Source organism: Bacillus rossius, chromosome 11, assembly GCF_032445375.1.
Source record: "Bacillus rossius redtenbacheri isolate Brsri chromosome 11, Brsri_v3, whole genome shotgun sequence".
In the NCBI taxonomy this organism is placed as follows: Eukaryota; Metazoa; Arthropoda; class Insecta; order Phasmatodea; family Bacillidae; genus Bacillus; species Bacillus rossius.
This window is the reverse complement of record NC_086338.1, coordinates 47,243,236-47,259,274: the sequence shown is the minus strand read 5'-3', so window position 1 is coordinate 47,259,274 and position 16,039 is coordinate 47,243,236. Positions and strand designations below refer to the sequence as shown.

General features: G+C 37.3%; 1 protein-coding gene across 1 annotated transcript in view; it reads right to left on the bottom strand.

Annotated features, from left to right (window-relative positions):
* The window catches only part of LOC134536912 (uncharacterized), a 37,031-nt gene extending 28,721 nt beyond the window's left edge, over nt 1-8,310 (bottom strand). The window contains exons 1-2 of the mRNA XM_063376992.1: nt 7,931-8,310; nt 272-408 (exon numbers count right to left, since the gene is read on the bottom strand). Of these exons, the coding sequence (XP_063233062.1) occupies nt 272-408; nt 7,931-8,163 (370 nt within the window). The 5' untranslated portion in view covers nt 8,164-8,310. The remainder of the gene's footprint in view (nt 1-271; nt 409-7,930) is intronic.
* Between the last annotated feature and the right edge of the window lie 7,729 nt (nt 8,311-16,039).

The window sequence follows — 16,039 nt, the reverse complement described above, 5'->3', positions numbered from 1 at the left end:
TTTTGTAGTGAAATGTATTTAGAAGATGACTGACGAAATACAAATAATTATTTGAAATCATGTGCCACATTTTCAATGAATAAAAACCTCATAAAAAAAAAGCAAGCTAGAACTCACAATCAGAATGACAAGTGATTATATAAACCATGCTGTGGGTGGTGGCTAGTTGTCTACAGTATCCTAAAAGACCAGCTAAAACCATCCTCAACTTTCAGAGCTACAAAGCAGCAGCATATAACTTTAAATAATTTCTAGTCTCCATATTACTTACTTTGCTCCAATATCTCAATTTTATCCATCAATTTTCTCATAGCCATCTGCAGTTCATAATTGCTGTCAATGTCTTGACGAACCCACCTCATAACGTCCACCGTTTGAGTTCTCGAGCTGTTAGCCAGTGTGTATAACCTGAAACAAAATGAACACTGAAATGACACTGGGAACATTCAGCATTAAATGTCAGTTCTTAAACCACAAGAATTTATTGGGAATGCAAATGTTAACATCTTAAAAAATATCAAATGAGATTTAATAACCAAAAATTAATAGAAACCAATTATCTGTGAAAATGGCAATATGACTGTAATTATTATTTCTACTACTTAAAAAGTTACTATGCTGCCTTTAAAAACCAGTGTGTGTTCTTTTTCATTTGTAAAAAAAAATAACACAACGAAAAAAAGAGCTTACTTTCGCATTGAAAAATGTATTGATGTGTTTTTCGTGTCAGTTACATTAGAAAACAGTAAAGCAAGTGTCGATATAGAAAAAGCCACATAGTTCCCTGTTTTTCCCGGACTTCTCTCGGGCATTCATAATTTTTTCCTGATGAAAACACAATAAAATTCCTATACAAACAAACACAAATTTTTGTGCCACTGAAATTTATAAAATATTTTTTTTAAATTTTTTTTTATGATTTGTATTCTTTATTTTTTTGTGTAAAATTGAGATGTCTTTAACTGAATTATCTTTAATTAAATATTTGGTAAACATGTTGACCATTGAAATACACAGATATGTATGTGTAGATAAGCTATGTTACATCAGCTAGATTTAAAATACTGTTAAATCATTTAATTAGTCAAATCTCACAAAATTATTTTGTTTTTAAATTACAATAGATTCTGGAAAAACTTGTTTAGTTAATTAAAACAACATATGCATATAGAGTATTTAAGGTAACTGGACAGAGAAGCATGGACGTTCCAACTTAACTCTGCCTGGTTTCAAGCCCTTTATTTAGTATAGATGTTCCAAACAATGATACAACACAATAATTTTCCCAAACTTGTTAATTCCGAAGAGCGTCTTTACAGTCAAAAATTAAAAACAATTCCATAATGCTTTTTTGACGTGACAACGTCTAATAAATCCATGAACGCCGGCTGCACGCACGAAAAAGGATGACTCATTGTCCCGTTAGGCTCATTGTACGCTTGCGCCGCATCTATCTCTCTTCCACTCGATTGGAACAACCATCGATTTTACTTTTTCGAGGCACATTAAACTTGAAACACTCACATTCGTTTCCTACTTTTCCTATCATTGTCCTATCCTTAACAGAATAACACAGATTGGAAGAAGTTAAATAGCAAACATGTATAAAAGTTATAGTTAAAATAATCTGTTTGTTAAAATAATAAACATATTTGAATTAATGAGTGCAAATAAAAGTTAATTCATCAATTAAATTGTAGATTTCATTTCACTCCTTCTTTGTATCCGTACAAAATTGTGATAATTCAATAAAAATTATTATTTTTTTCATAAAAGTATGCATTCATTTCATAAATGTTTTGTTATGACGTCACGTTAAATTATCGTCCGTAAACCGACTTAACAGACAACCAATTTTTTTCTATGTTCCTTTTATGTTTTTTAATCATTTTCGCAAAGGACATTGTGATAATTTAAGTAACTTACCAGTAGTTTACCATTTTTTATTGATATTAAGGTTATGTACATCAAAAAAAAAAAAAATTGTGAAGTCTGTTAGGTCAAAAAATCACATTAAAAATAGCCTAAAATACAAATTGTGTAAACAGTGTTTTAGGTTAGGTTAGCTAAATACAAAAAATACTATAAATTTGTAAGGCAGGTTGGTTCGGTTAAGTGTGCTACATTTTAAATTGATAATTCCTAATTAACTATTCAAAAGATTTTACATTATTGTTAATGTAGTAAACCTTACCTAACCAACTGTCAAAACAATTTTTAACTATTTTACATGTAGCTAATCTAACCAGCACTGACAACTTAGAGGCACATCCATCAATGACCACACCACACGTAAAGCAAACGCGATAAAGTTTACACCAAATACTAAATTGCTACACTCACTCCTAAAGTAATGTGCTGATCAATCCATTTAACAGTTTTCAAAATTACACATGTTTAAAAAAAAATTAATATTTTAAAACAATAAAAAAAAAAATTTGTACATAAAACCTTTTACTACTTATATGTAACTGAATGCATTTATTTGAGGTACTTTACTAAAGGTTTACCATAGTATTACACACGACCTCATTAGTTAACTATGATGAGACGAATATCACAGATGACCCTGGCCAAAAGGAAAGTGATATGTAGGCGAGGGAAAAAAACCATTCGGAAAACATAATTGATTATGCCCAGTCTCATCTACTTCAATAATGTTTGCTTGCAGTGGCAATGACAATTTTTTTCCTGTGTATGTGGTATACAATGCTGAGCATCTTTACGGATCATGGACTGCTGAGAGGACTAAAATCGACCCGGTATGGCAACACTAAGTCCGGGTGATTCGATCAAAATAACTTTGAAAAATGGTTTGAACTCATTGCTCTTCCTTATCGCAAGGATCAGCCATCCCCACCAGCTTCAATTGGGGACCATTTTTCTAGTCATTTTTCATGCAATGTTATTAAATTGTGTAATGAAAACAACATCCGATTTACACCACTGCCATTAAACTACACCCACATAAACCAACCTCTTGATGTGTCTTTCTTTCATCCACTTGAATCTGAATGGTGTAAAATTCTTACAGCATGGCGAAATAAGGGCAATAAAGGGGAACTGTATAAAGTAGGTTTCCCACCCTTTCTGAAGACACTCACGGAAAATACCAGACAAAATTCTTCTGAAACTACTAAGAGTAGTTTTTAGAAAAACAGGACTTATTCAACTTGTAAGAGATAAAGATCTCGGACAGTTGCCGAACGAAGAGGCACTGATGCAAATGCAGCAGATTCTTCAACGGAACAGTCGTCTATTGGAATGCTACGTGACATGCGCTACGGTAAAAACGCTGAGAAGAAAACAGCACGGAGAAGTGGAATTAATACTGAACCGGGGAAGAGTGTAGGAAATTTTGATTCAAGCAGCAGTGAAAAGTGATGCAGAGTCTTCATAATCATGTGATCAACAGTGAGCAATCTTCAAGTTCAAGTGGCACACTGCAGCACTATGATCGTGTGTCCCGAAACTCACCACGCAGCAAACAAAGTGTTACCAGTTCCTGTTAATTATGAAGAAGTCGAAGTTAGAAATTTCTTGCTTATTTATTTGATTGTCAAAGTAGTGGGAGATTCGGAACCAACCAGAACCGCAAATTTCCAGCAAAAGTAGTTAGTGTGGAATCATCCAACAGCAGTGTGACAAAAACTGTGAAAGTTAAATTTATGAAGTGATATCGCATGCATAAGGACACTTTTTTTTGGCCAGATGTTGATGACACGAGTTATGTTTATCCACATGAATTTGTGGTTCTGATTGATTGTTACACTTGCGATTAGGCTTCCGCCCGGTGGCAAGGAGTCCCCATCCCCCCTTTTACTAGCCCAATTTCTAAAGTCTATGCCTTAAGTCCTTTCCTCTTCTCACACCCAATCAATAAGGCATAAGTCTGTTGTATCACAGTGTAATAGGTACACAGTGAATTAATTTTTAAAGAGTTAACTTTGTATCATTTCACCCAATGTCACGTTTGCAGTGATACACAGTGCAAAATTAATGATTGTATCATTACACCCCACTAGGTGGGGTGAAGTGAGACACAAAATATATATTTTTTTGAATTAGTGCTTTTTGTGCTCTTTCTTGGGAGAAGAAATACACAACTTATATAAATAAGTCAGAATCAATTACATGATACTGAAGCAATAATGATTAAATAATTTTAACTTTTATTTTAAAACCATCACATCACCCCATCTGACGGTATGTCTAAATCAGCAATGTAAACGGAAAAACCATTAGGCCTATTATTGGTAGCACTGCCCAACCTAACCAGCCATTCACACTATTTTAAGTATGTATTTTAAACGTAACCAAAATGACCATCTTCACAATATCAGAGTATTCCTAACATATAATCCTAAACACAAAATCGTCCGCATGATAGTCGCCATAGGGAATTCCAAATATTTATATTTATGGAAGAATTAAAGAGGCTAACTAGCCACCCAATACTTTAATCAATTTACCAACTTATGTAAAGGTTTTATTTGCCTAGGTTAATGTGATCCAGTCCTGGCCTCTGGCTGATGCGCGTCTCCTGCAAAAACTACCCCTGGCAAAAGTCACTCTCGCCCAGGGCTTTCATCCGGGGTGGATGCGACAAGCACTGTTTTCCAACCGATCCGATCTCATCAATAGCGAGAGTTATTTTAATCATTATTCTTTTCAACTCTACGGATGCCCCACTCGGCCAGTTTCATATACGGGCTGCTCAATAATGAACTTTTGTGCGGTATTTGATCATGGCCACGTTTTCTCGCCTGGACACGGGATGTTTTCCAGGCCTCGCCATAATGGACTTCCGTCGCTGGTTACATTTCCAGCTTCACCCCACACAGGATTTGTGCATGCCCTTGACTCATGGGATTAAGGGCGAAGGACCTTCACGGTCCACAACGTACCGCCGATGTGGTGCTTAGCTGACTTTATTGCCCAGATTGCTTCACAGTATCAGGACACAGCACACTTCAATATGCCCCGATACGGATCAACGCGTGCACTTAGTATGTGCTCCAGATTAATTTGCGCCTGCACTTAACATGAGCTCCAGAGATTTTTTGTGCCCACACTTAGCAATTGCTTCGGAGTAATTTGTGCCTGCACTAAGCATGTGCTTCAGAGTAATTTGTGCAAGTGCTTCGGAGAAGTTCATGTCCGCATTTAGAAGCACAGAGAGTAGCCGGTTCATGCATGCTCGACATATTGACGAAGTAAGATCCCACGCTGACCAGAAGGAGCCGTTGCTTTCCGCAACCAAGTGTTGGTAAGACAACGCGCGAGTAAACATGGAGCGCAATGAAGGGCTACAGTCCTGCGAAAGAAACGGGTCCAGGCGACAAGGCAATCTAATACCCTAGCTTCCTTCAAACACAGGCTGAAGAAACGTCTTTGGAACACCTACTCAGCATGATCACTTTGCGGCTTACGTACTGTAAGAATGTGCGTGTACATGTGTGGTAGAATGGTATTAATATTATACTATATCAAATTGACAACTAATCACTTTGATTACATTTCAGTAGGTGTGTATGACAATTTTGAGTTAAATATAAATAAGATTTCTGTTTATCTTTTATCTTTGTATATTTAGTTTACATTCACGTTTGTTTTATATCAAGTATTATTTTTCTATGTTTATTTTTATTTTATTTTTAATATGCTATGTTAATGTAGAAAAATTTAAATGTTTAATGCAGTTAAGAGTAAAACTAGAGGTTTTATTACCTTAACTTCGCCACCAATAAAGTCGATAAATAAAATAAAACATGTGCTTGCAAGTGTTGTATGAGTGATAAGCATAAATAAATCACCCTTACCAGAAATACATGGTATCATTCTAGTGTTAGTAACATCTCAGGAAAGCTGAAATCCTGAGGTGCCTTATCCATAACATCTTACTGCCTCACTTGCCACGTGGCGTCACAACCAGTGTGTCTATGCTCCTAGGAATTCACTTCTTCACCACCATCAAGAATGCAGTAGATGACAGTAGGTACAGCATGTATTGGCTGCTCAACAGGATTACCCTTGGCTTTTATATAATACAGTCTAGCCTCTAGTGCGGCTCCAGAGATGGGCGGTGAGGGCAATAGCCTCTTCAAAAGTTCAAAATTCACTTTTTTTTTGAGGTTGTATTGGTGTTTATTTAAATAATTAAATTCTTGTGTTAATATTTCTTTTATTAATTGTTGTAAGAAACAAAGTAAAGTAATTAAGACCATAAATTTTCCTGTTTTCTCTGAAAATCAGTGTTGCAAAGCTACAAAATTAAGACCCATTAATTTTGTGGGGGGAAATGAATTTTAAACTGTGTTATTACATTCTTGCATTGTTTGTTATAGTTTTAAAATTTTAGACTAAAAATTAATAAGACTTATGTTGAACGTTTTAATACTAGAAATTTTGGTAAATATGTAGAGTCGCGGTATATGCGAAAAAAAAATGCTAAAAATCCGAAAATTATTTTATTCTATGCTCTTTCACTTCCTCTTTTCAATAAACCCGGCGGAGATAAGAAATTCCAAATACTTTAGGAGATATCGAATTTTTATTTTCCATCACATTACAGACCATTGTTGCTTGTTTACGTTTATGATTTTTTTATTTTCGCGACGTAGGTAGAACGAATACATCATTTTCTACTAATGGCAAAGGAATTGTACCCGCCCCTAACGTATGTGAGTTTTTAACGTTTCAAATTTTAATGTTTTATTTGTTGCGCAAGTAATAAGTAAAAAAAAAAAATTATGTGACTGAGTTCCTACCGTTCATCCTTTGTCCCGGTTTGTTAGGTCAGGTCAGCTACATTATAAATACTTTAAAACTAAACAACCATTAAAATTAATTTATATTATTTTTAATGTCTGCTTAGTTTGAAAGTATTAATAATGTAACTGACCTGACCTAATCGACCATTTTAATTAATTAGGCATTCACGAACGGTAAATCAAGACGCACATAAAGTTCTGCCATTCCCGATTACACCCGAACCATTTACCTTCGGCCAACCTCAGGTTTATTTATTAATATTTATATTTCCCTGTTTATTTTAATGTAGCTATACTAACCTAACTAACCGTCCATAGTGTTTTAAAGTGTTTTAATGTAGCTAACCTAACATAACATAACTATAATAAAAGTATTTTCAGATTTTAATAGATACTCCTAAACAAGCAACAATGTAGTCGTTCACCTACGTCGCGGGAAAAAAAAATCATACTCGTCACGTAAACAAGAAACAATGGTGGTCGCCTGAATTCACAGGTATTGTGATGAAAATTTAAAAATTCCATATCTCCTAAAGTATTTGGAATTTCTTATCTCCGCCGGTTGATTTGAAAAGAGGAAGTGAAAGAGCATAGAATAAAAGTATTTTCGGATTTTTAGCATTTTTTTTCGCATATACCGTTACCCTACATATTTACCGAAATTTTGAAGGAGAGCCACTTTTCAGTAAAAAGCTATAATAATATTTCTGAAATGGTTCATTTCACTTCCTGATATGTTTTCCTATAACTATCAAAGAGGGTGTTGTAGAACATCAAGAATTATATCAGTAATGACAAATTTTAACAATAATTATGTTAGGTTAGCTACATTGAATATACTTTATAATAGTGTGGACGTTTAGTTGTATCAGGTTTGGCAACATTTTAAATACTTAAAAATTGTGTGAACATTTGTTTAGGTTAGGTTACCTACATTATACATACTTTTAAATTGTGAGTATATAAAATTCGTACCATCAGCCAAAATTACAAAATATCTTAATAATTATTTAATGTCATGTTTTGCAACGGTATCTTTCCTTTGTGCGACCGGCCCTCCGGAAATACCTTCCTGGAGCCGCCCCTACATTCCTACGCGCTGTTCAAATGCAATCAGTTCACCAAAATCAAAATACGAAAGCCTAACAATATCTTACCATCTCTCGTCGTCAAGAAAATCTACGATGTTATCATCAGATGTGGAGTACATATCATCCGACTCCAACAGGTCCGGTCGGTTGGCGTTACTTTCGATAGGATCTGACTGAACGTTATCAACGAAACCATTCTTCAAGTTTTGCGATTTCAGTTGTTCGTTCTGAAGCTTAAGTTTTCTAACCATATCTTGCAACTCACGTATTTCATCATTGTCTGAAACTATGGGATCCATCCCCGATATCTTAAGCCATTCAACACTAAATCTAACTGTCTAAAAATTTTGACACTGTCACCTCAACATAAACATTAAATTATTTCCACTTCCTTGTGAGTAAACTTCTCTGCAGTACACCGAAGATAACAATCGTATGAAAGGACAGCAGGTTGTTCACGTCACCCTCTTCTTAAGAGAAGTGTAAGTACTACGGAAAGGCAGTTGAGTGTCACAACATTTGAAACATTCACAACAAAAAAAAAATATATTTTTTTTTTGACGATATAAAATGTGATTGTTAAAAATACTGTTTGAATAAATGAACCGGTAAAGGTTGTTCACAAGTGATTAACATTTCGAAGCTCACGGTGACCTGCAAACAAATGGCGTTAGTAGTAGTAAAACCCATCATTAGCATAATGTTTCATATAAAATATGATTTTATTCCTAATTTCAATTCCAATTTTTAATTTATCCAAGATAACTATTTTTTTTCATTTGTTTGGGTTCTCGGTAAATGACTAATATGTAACAATTCTAAATTTATTATAAAAATCCTAAACATGATCTAAAACCTTTGGCTGAAACAATTTTTAATGAAAATAACTATTACCTTAAAAACAGGGGTTGAAATTAAAAAAAATTAAATTTTACTTAGTATCAAATTCGTCAAATTTTATAAATAACCATGTTAACATTATCTTAAACCTTTGACTAAAAAAATAATATTCGCATTTTCGTGCAAGGGATGAACAATACTGTTTGGAAGTCAAGAATTATTACATAACTATCTTAGTAGGCATAATATGAAATTCAAGGGAAGCGACCAATAACAACAAACCGGAACCTTTCAACAGGAAGTGTGTGTGTTTATATATATATATATATATATATATATATATATATATATATATATATATAGAGAGAGAGAGAGAGAGAGAGAGAGCTTGATATTATTTGGATAAAATGGTACTTACTGCTGCAACTATATCAGATAAGTTGAAAACAGGACAGAGAGTAACCCTAAAATGGGGAAATCTAAAGCACTTTTTTAGAGAAAAGAGGAGAGGTGGATTAAAACACTAATATTATGACAGGTAAACTCATTAAAACATTTTAAACTCACAGATATCAAGATTGATGGTCATGCTGTTTAGGCTAGAGGTGGGTCGAAAAGTATCAACCTAATACTTTGTCACTGATACGCGCCTGTATCAGGAACGGCAACGATTACACTTAAAAAGTATCAAGTACTTTAGTATCAGTTCATAATTCGCCTGGAACAACACCACGGCCAATGTGCGCAGAACCCGATCGCAGATGACGGTCACTTGGGCGGAGCTTGTGAAAGGGGAGGGAGCAGGAACGACGAATAAGGGATAAAGAAGGGAAATAATGTAGGGGAGGAAGCGCAGGGGAAGGCGTTGAAGGAGAGGCGCAAAGCGAAATTGTTACGAGTCGTTTGGTTATTGTCCCACATCAAAGTATGCTCAGTGCGCAGTGCGTGCACAGTCTCGTTTAATAATAAAACTAATGAAATTTTAATATTAAAAAGTACATTAATACAAGATATAATATTTATATTTGTGCACCTAACAGCTATGAAAATGCAAATAAATTCTCAGTTGACACTAATAACAGATGTAATCAACATATGTACTTTTTTTTCGAAAACAATTAGTAACTAGTGTTTTCATACATTAAAAGATATCGATTTTATCAAAAATTAAAAAAAAAAGCAGATACGTACATTAGTGAGCATACTATATCAATGTTTACGTTTCAAATGTTTCTTCAGATTAGTCGATGATGATTTATAACTCAGTTTTTGTTTACACAAATTACAATTAGCAAACTCATTATTTTCCATAAAAAAATTCCACACAAATGAAGTCTTTTTCCTGCACTTATCCATTCCTTATTTCACTATAAAGATACTAACTACAAAGCATGACAGCCCGCCAACTCGTTTTCTATGGAGAGGAGGGCTAAAGATGATAATCGATCTTGTGTCATGGAGTTTCTTATATAAGTCTTGATAAGCTTTAACTTGGAGAAACTCCTTTCTGCAGATGCTATTGTCACAGGAATTGTACCTATTATGTTTGGGTAGGTATACATCTATCAAGCTATTTTGTACAATGTACTTAAGAACTGAAAATACATCGTCTTGTTCTCCATCGTAGACAAGGGCCAACATTTTTAATTCCTCATAGAGTTCCACAGCGTCAATATAACTTTTATCTCCAGCGCTTAAAGAAATTTGTAGCTCTTGACAATTATTCATCAGATCTTCATCACTCATGTTCTGTACGCCCTTGATTTGATACATAAAACCAAACTTGCTTTTATAGGTCTTCAAAGCTCCAAATCTTGGCTGACAGCTCATTCGTATTAAATCTACTACCACCAGAAAATAGTTTATTTTGAAATTATTTTCAGGTGGAAGCTCGGGAGCTTCATCCTCTCTTTCATAGAAGAACATTTTCTTTGACACGGCCGCGGCTAGTCCCTGTTATTAGTGGCGCGTCTCCGGCTACTCAGGGGCGGTAGATTAGGGTTCATGCCTCGTGGCCTAAGGGATCTAGCCTGCCCAGGATGACTTCAGGAAATAAAGTCCGAATGAAGTTTTTATGGTTTTATGCACGATAAAACATACCCTTTACAAGGGGCTGCCGCGGTCCCGCCTGTGGCAATCTCAATAAGGGCGATTCCCGGTTCCGCGCACTTTAATTTTCCCGCACACTGCAAGGGGCGTCCAACCTGTACTGTAATCGCGACTAAAAAGGCCTAGCTGTGGAGCGACGTCTCCCTGCGTCCACCTCCCTGCGTCTCTTGAGCGCGACTGCTCTCCCACGTGCCGCGCAAGCGACTCCCCTCCCACGTGCCGCGACCTTGACTCCCCCCCTCCGCGAGCCCGCGGAACGCGCGGATTGGCCACAGGCGGAGAACCACGGCCTAGGCGCCCGGTGAATAATACGAATAAAATAAATGAAATATGAACTATAAAAACAAATTAATCTGAAATGAAATACAATACAAAATAAGTACATACAAAAGGAAACACAAGTCTACACTGCACCCTCGGCGAGTAGAAACACTTCCACGAAGCAACACTCGGCAGGAGAAGGCATTGGCGTGACATATAGGCCTGTAAGAGTTAAGGAGGCCTTTGGGCCGACGTCATCTTATACGCCGTCTTCTGCTGTTCTTAAACACGCTATTGATGCCAACTTCTTTTGTTACTTCTCTTGCTGTTACCAATGCCGTATTGAAGCCACTCAGACGATATTTATCTAACCCCTTGAAAAAATGTTTCTAAGTGCTTAACTGCCACACCTAAGGGCACATTTACGTTTTGCCATACCTTACTGATGGTGTTTATTTTGACAAGAATATCGTACCACACCACAAGAGATGCAACGAACTCGTATGTAGTAATTTCGTTTTCTAACGATTGACACTCACTTATTAAACCACAGTCTGTGTTACTCTTACGAAGACTTGACAAAGCATTACAAACATTGCTTAGCTGATATCTCACAGCTTTTACAGATTAAATTCTGGACTCACATCTGGTTTCGGAAAGAGGTTTGAGAGAAATGTTGACATACGACTTCAGAATACCCCATCGTTCATTTGAGCAAGAGAAAACGGTGTACAGTCTTCGCAAAAGACCAAAAAATGTCTGCGCTTGAGCACAAGATGAAGCAGCGTCTCCCAATACTAAGTTCCAGCTGTGGCTTCCACACGGTACAAAGAATGCAAGAGGATTAATGTTGAGTAGCCTTCTTTGTACACCGCTCTTCTCCTCACGCATGTAAGCACCATTGTCATAGCCTTGACCCCTACAGTTGACAATGGACAAGCCTAACTCCTCCAATTTGTTTATTATGTAATCGGCCAGCTTTTCACCAGTAGTTTTTCTACAGCTACAAATTCTGCTAAATTTTCCTCAATTTCTGCAGTGTCTTGGTTTGTTATTCTTAGAATTATTGACAATTATTCAATCCGAGCTATATCTCGAGTGCAGTCCAAAATGATTGCAAAGTACTTATTCTTTAATAATTTATCTATTATTTTAGCGCTAACATGATTGGCCATTATGTCGATAAATTCATTCTGAATAGTTTTACTCAGGTAGTGGTTTCTGGCAACTGTCTTATTTATAGTTTGGTGCAAGTGCTCGGCTAATAGCCTTTCTAAAATGTCTCTCCGGCATTTTTGTTGTTCAGCTCGAAGCTGGGCCTGGGTCTGTTAATCAATAGTTTTTTTTCACAAGAAAGGCCGTTTTTTAAACTAAGCCATTTTACCATGCATTCTTTGTGCCACTTGCTCTTTTCGTGAGACTTGAGCACCTCGGATAGATGCTTCCAGTCACTCATACCTTCATTATATCCAAGAGCACTGTTGGGATTAGGTCTTAGAGAGAATAAACGACATGCAAAACAGTAAACAGCATCTTTTGACTTGGAATAAACTAACCATCGCCTATCTTGCTCTTCACCATTTATAAGTGTTTTTATATAATGTGTGCCTGTAAAATGTCGACCACTTTCATTTTTGGGGTAAGATTTATTGTATACCCTCACAGGGCCGTTTTGAACTATACTAGTTATTTGTAAGACACTTACTTGTTTAGGCCATAAAAAAGAGTCACTCACAGTTACATTGGTAGGTAAGGTATCGATTTCCTCGGGGATGTCGAAGACCGCATCGTTATCCTCTAATGGCACATGTGCAGATGATGATAACGTCGACTCAAGATACATCACATCGTTGCTTCCGAAAGGTGTATCACTGTGGCTACTGAGTCCTACCTCTGCAGCGACAGTAACTTCTTCCTCTGCCATCGTTGAATCTCGCACGCACAGATGTTCAGATGACACAGACATACACTCGGAACATAACACTTCATTGTTTTTCAGGGGAGATTCACTTTGGCTACTGTGTATTTTTATGTCTTGGTATTGAATCTTGAACGCACAACTGTTCCTTATCTACAGTAATTTTATCAGTCTTTAAATATTTTGTTAAAGAACCACTTAATTTTTTTCAAGTTCTTTGTGTTTTTAATTATTTTTTTTTTCCATTTGGAACGGCCAGAATCATATTTCCTACCGAAGTCACGATCACGAGAGGTCATTGTATATTAATCTGACTGAAACTAACAAATAAAATTTTCAGCCTTGATTATGAAACTGCCTAATTAAAAATAACTAGCCCTATTAAAAAATATCATTGAAAGTAGTTATAACAAAATAACAGGACGAACCAATAGAGATGACTTAATATTTCCACTGATCTGGCGACACTGCAGTAACAACATCGGTCTGTAACACGTACGTTCACAGCCCCTCCACTTGTTGAGAAAAAGTTTAGGGTATACATTGTATTTCATTAATGAATAACAATGCATCATGTGTTCGTACACAACCTTTATTCACTGTGACAACTTAGTACAAACTCAGTCACTCACATACGACTTATTAGGCTGCCATATTGTCTGCCTCTTGCTAACTTCCCAGCATGCAACATCTCCCCCTTTTTTTCCTATGATAACTCAAACGGTTTCTTGGCAATGACTTTTCTACCACTTCTAGTAACATACCCATCTACTTCCTTCTTGTCAGAGATAGTTGATTCCTTCTTGCCTGACTGGTTGTGGGGCCTACTCTCAAATCCCTTAAACCCCTCCTCTATGGGGGACTCCCTGGGGTTGCTTCCCTTTTTTCCTAATTGTGTGCCCAATACTTCATCATCTTTTAGTGTGACCTGCTCAGCGTCCTCGGCTAGACTTCCGGTATGTGTGCGTTGACTGTGGGTGGCGTGAGTTACGTTTTCAGATGTTACTACCTCCTGCTCTGCCCGTTTAGTTTTTGAAGTCCTCATGTGACTAGTGTTCCGCCTAACCTGCCCTCCATCCGTATCTTTCAGCACCCAATATGACCTGGGCTCTTTACATTTCCTCAGCACTACATCTGTCTCCCACTGATTCTCTTTATCTGTCTTGATTACTACCCTGTCTCCTTGTACATACGCTGTCTCTGTCCGTCTAGCTGTTTTATCGTGCCATTTTTTAACCTTTTCTTGTTTAATGCAGAGTAATTTGTGTCTGCCTGAACTACTGGTCTAAGTGCATCCATGCTTGTCGGCATCCTTGTTCGTACGGTCCTACTAAACAATATCTGGGCAGGGGATGCCTGTAGCCCTGTCACGGGGGTGTTATTGTGTTCTCTCAATAGATCTCTGTAATCTGACCCTTCTACTGTACTTTTACGTAATATATTTTTGCTAATACCAACAGCTTTCTCCGCCATCCCATTAGCTCTATGGTAATGGGGGCTGCTAGTAGCCAGTGTGATCCCTTTACCTTTAAAGTACACCTGGCATTCATGTGACAAGAATGGCACATTGTCAGCGACAAGATCTTGTGGGAAACCGTGGACATTGAATACGTCCTGCATTGCATCAATGATTGAATTGTAACTCTTACTCGCTATTGGGCGTATATCCAGCCAGTGAGAAAAGTAGTCGGTAAGGATTAGAAATGCCCTACCTGAATATTCAAGAATGTCAGCCCCCACCTTGAGGTATGGAAGTTTTGGTACCTCATGGGGATGTAAAGGTTCTTTGTAGTTTGCTGACCTAAACTTTTCACATGTGCTACACTCTGAGACCCACTTCTCAATGTCTACTGACATGCCTGGCCAGTAAAACAGCTGCCGTGCTCGTGCTCTTGTTTTCTCCGTACCTAGGTGCCCTTCATGGACCCACCTCAGTACAACTGATCTGAGTGTTTTCGGAACTATGATCTTGTGAGATAAGAATAATATGCCCCCTGCCATGTGTATGTCATGCTGCAAGTTGTAGTAGTTTTTACAGTCCTCTCTCAACTTGCTGGCAGGTGGCCAGCCCTGGACTTGCATTTCTGCAACTAATTTCAGAGTGGGATCTTGGGCAGTTTCCTTGCTAAAGAGCTCCCTATTGACCTCACTTATTGGTAAATGTACACTAACCATGTGGACTATATCTAGCATGTCAGGGTCATCAGTAATTTCATTCAAGTGGGACCGCGACATAATGTCAGCAAAATGTAGGTCTTTTCCAGGAACATAGTACACCGTGAGGGAGTATTTTAACAGCTTCAGACGTAGACGTTGAAGACGAGATGACCCTATGTTAGCTACATTTTTGTGCATTATGGAAACTAGTGGTTTGTGGTCAGTTTGCACTTTTACATTGTACCCATAAACATACTCATGGAATTTGGATGCAGCAAAATGAATGGCTAACATCTCTTTCTCCGACTGGGAGTAGTTTTTTTCACTGTCATTAAGACCCCGTGACGTTGTAGCAACTAAATGCATCCTACCTGGCTCTGTGTGGGATTCCTGAAATAAACAACAACCCAGCCCATGCTGAGAAGCATCACACTGGAGGGTAGTTTCTTTTGTGGGGTAAAATGAGGTTAATATGGGTGCTGTGCATATTCTATCTTTAAGTTTGTCAAAGGCTATCTGGTGTGCCGGTAGCCACTGCCACTCTACCCCAGCCTTGAGTAGTTCACACAGGGGAGCCATTGTGGTTGCCATGTGAGGTACGAAGCATCGTACATAGTTGAACATTCCAATGACTCGTTGTAACTGCTTCTTAGAGGAGGGGGGTTTAAGCTCTACGAGAGCCCTTATCCTGTCTGGGTCTACTCTCATTCCCCCAGCAGAGAACAAATGCCCCACACACTTTACCTCTGTTTGTTTATATTGAAGCTTTTCTTTGTTGAATTTAATGTTCCTTTCCCTGGCCCTCTCGACAACCCTACATACTGTCTCATCATGTTCTGCCTCGGTTTCCCCAATGCACATCAAATCATCAAAGTAAATGATGACATTGG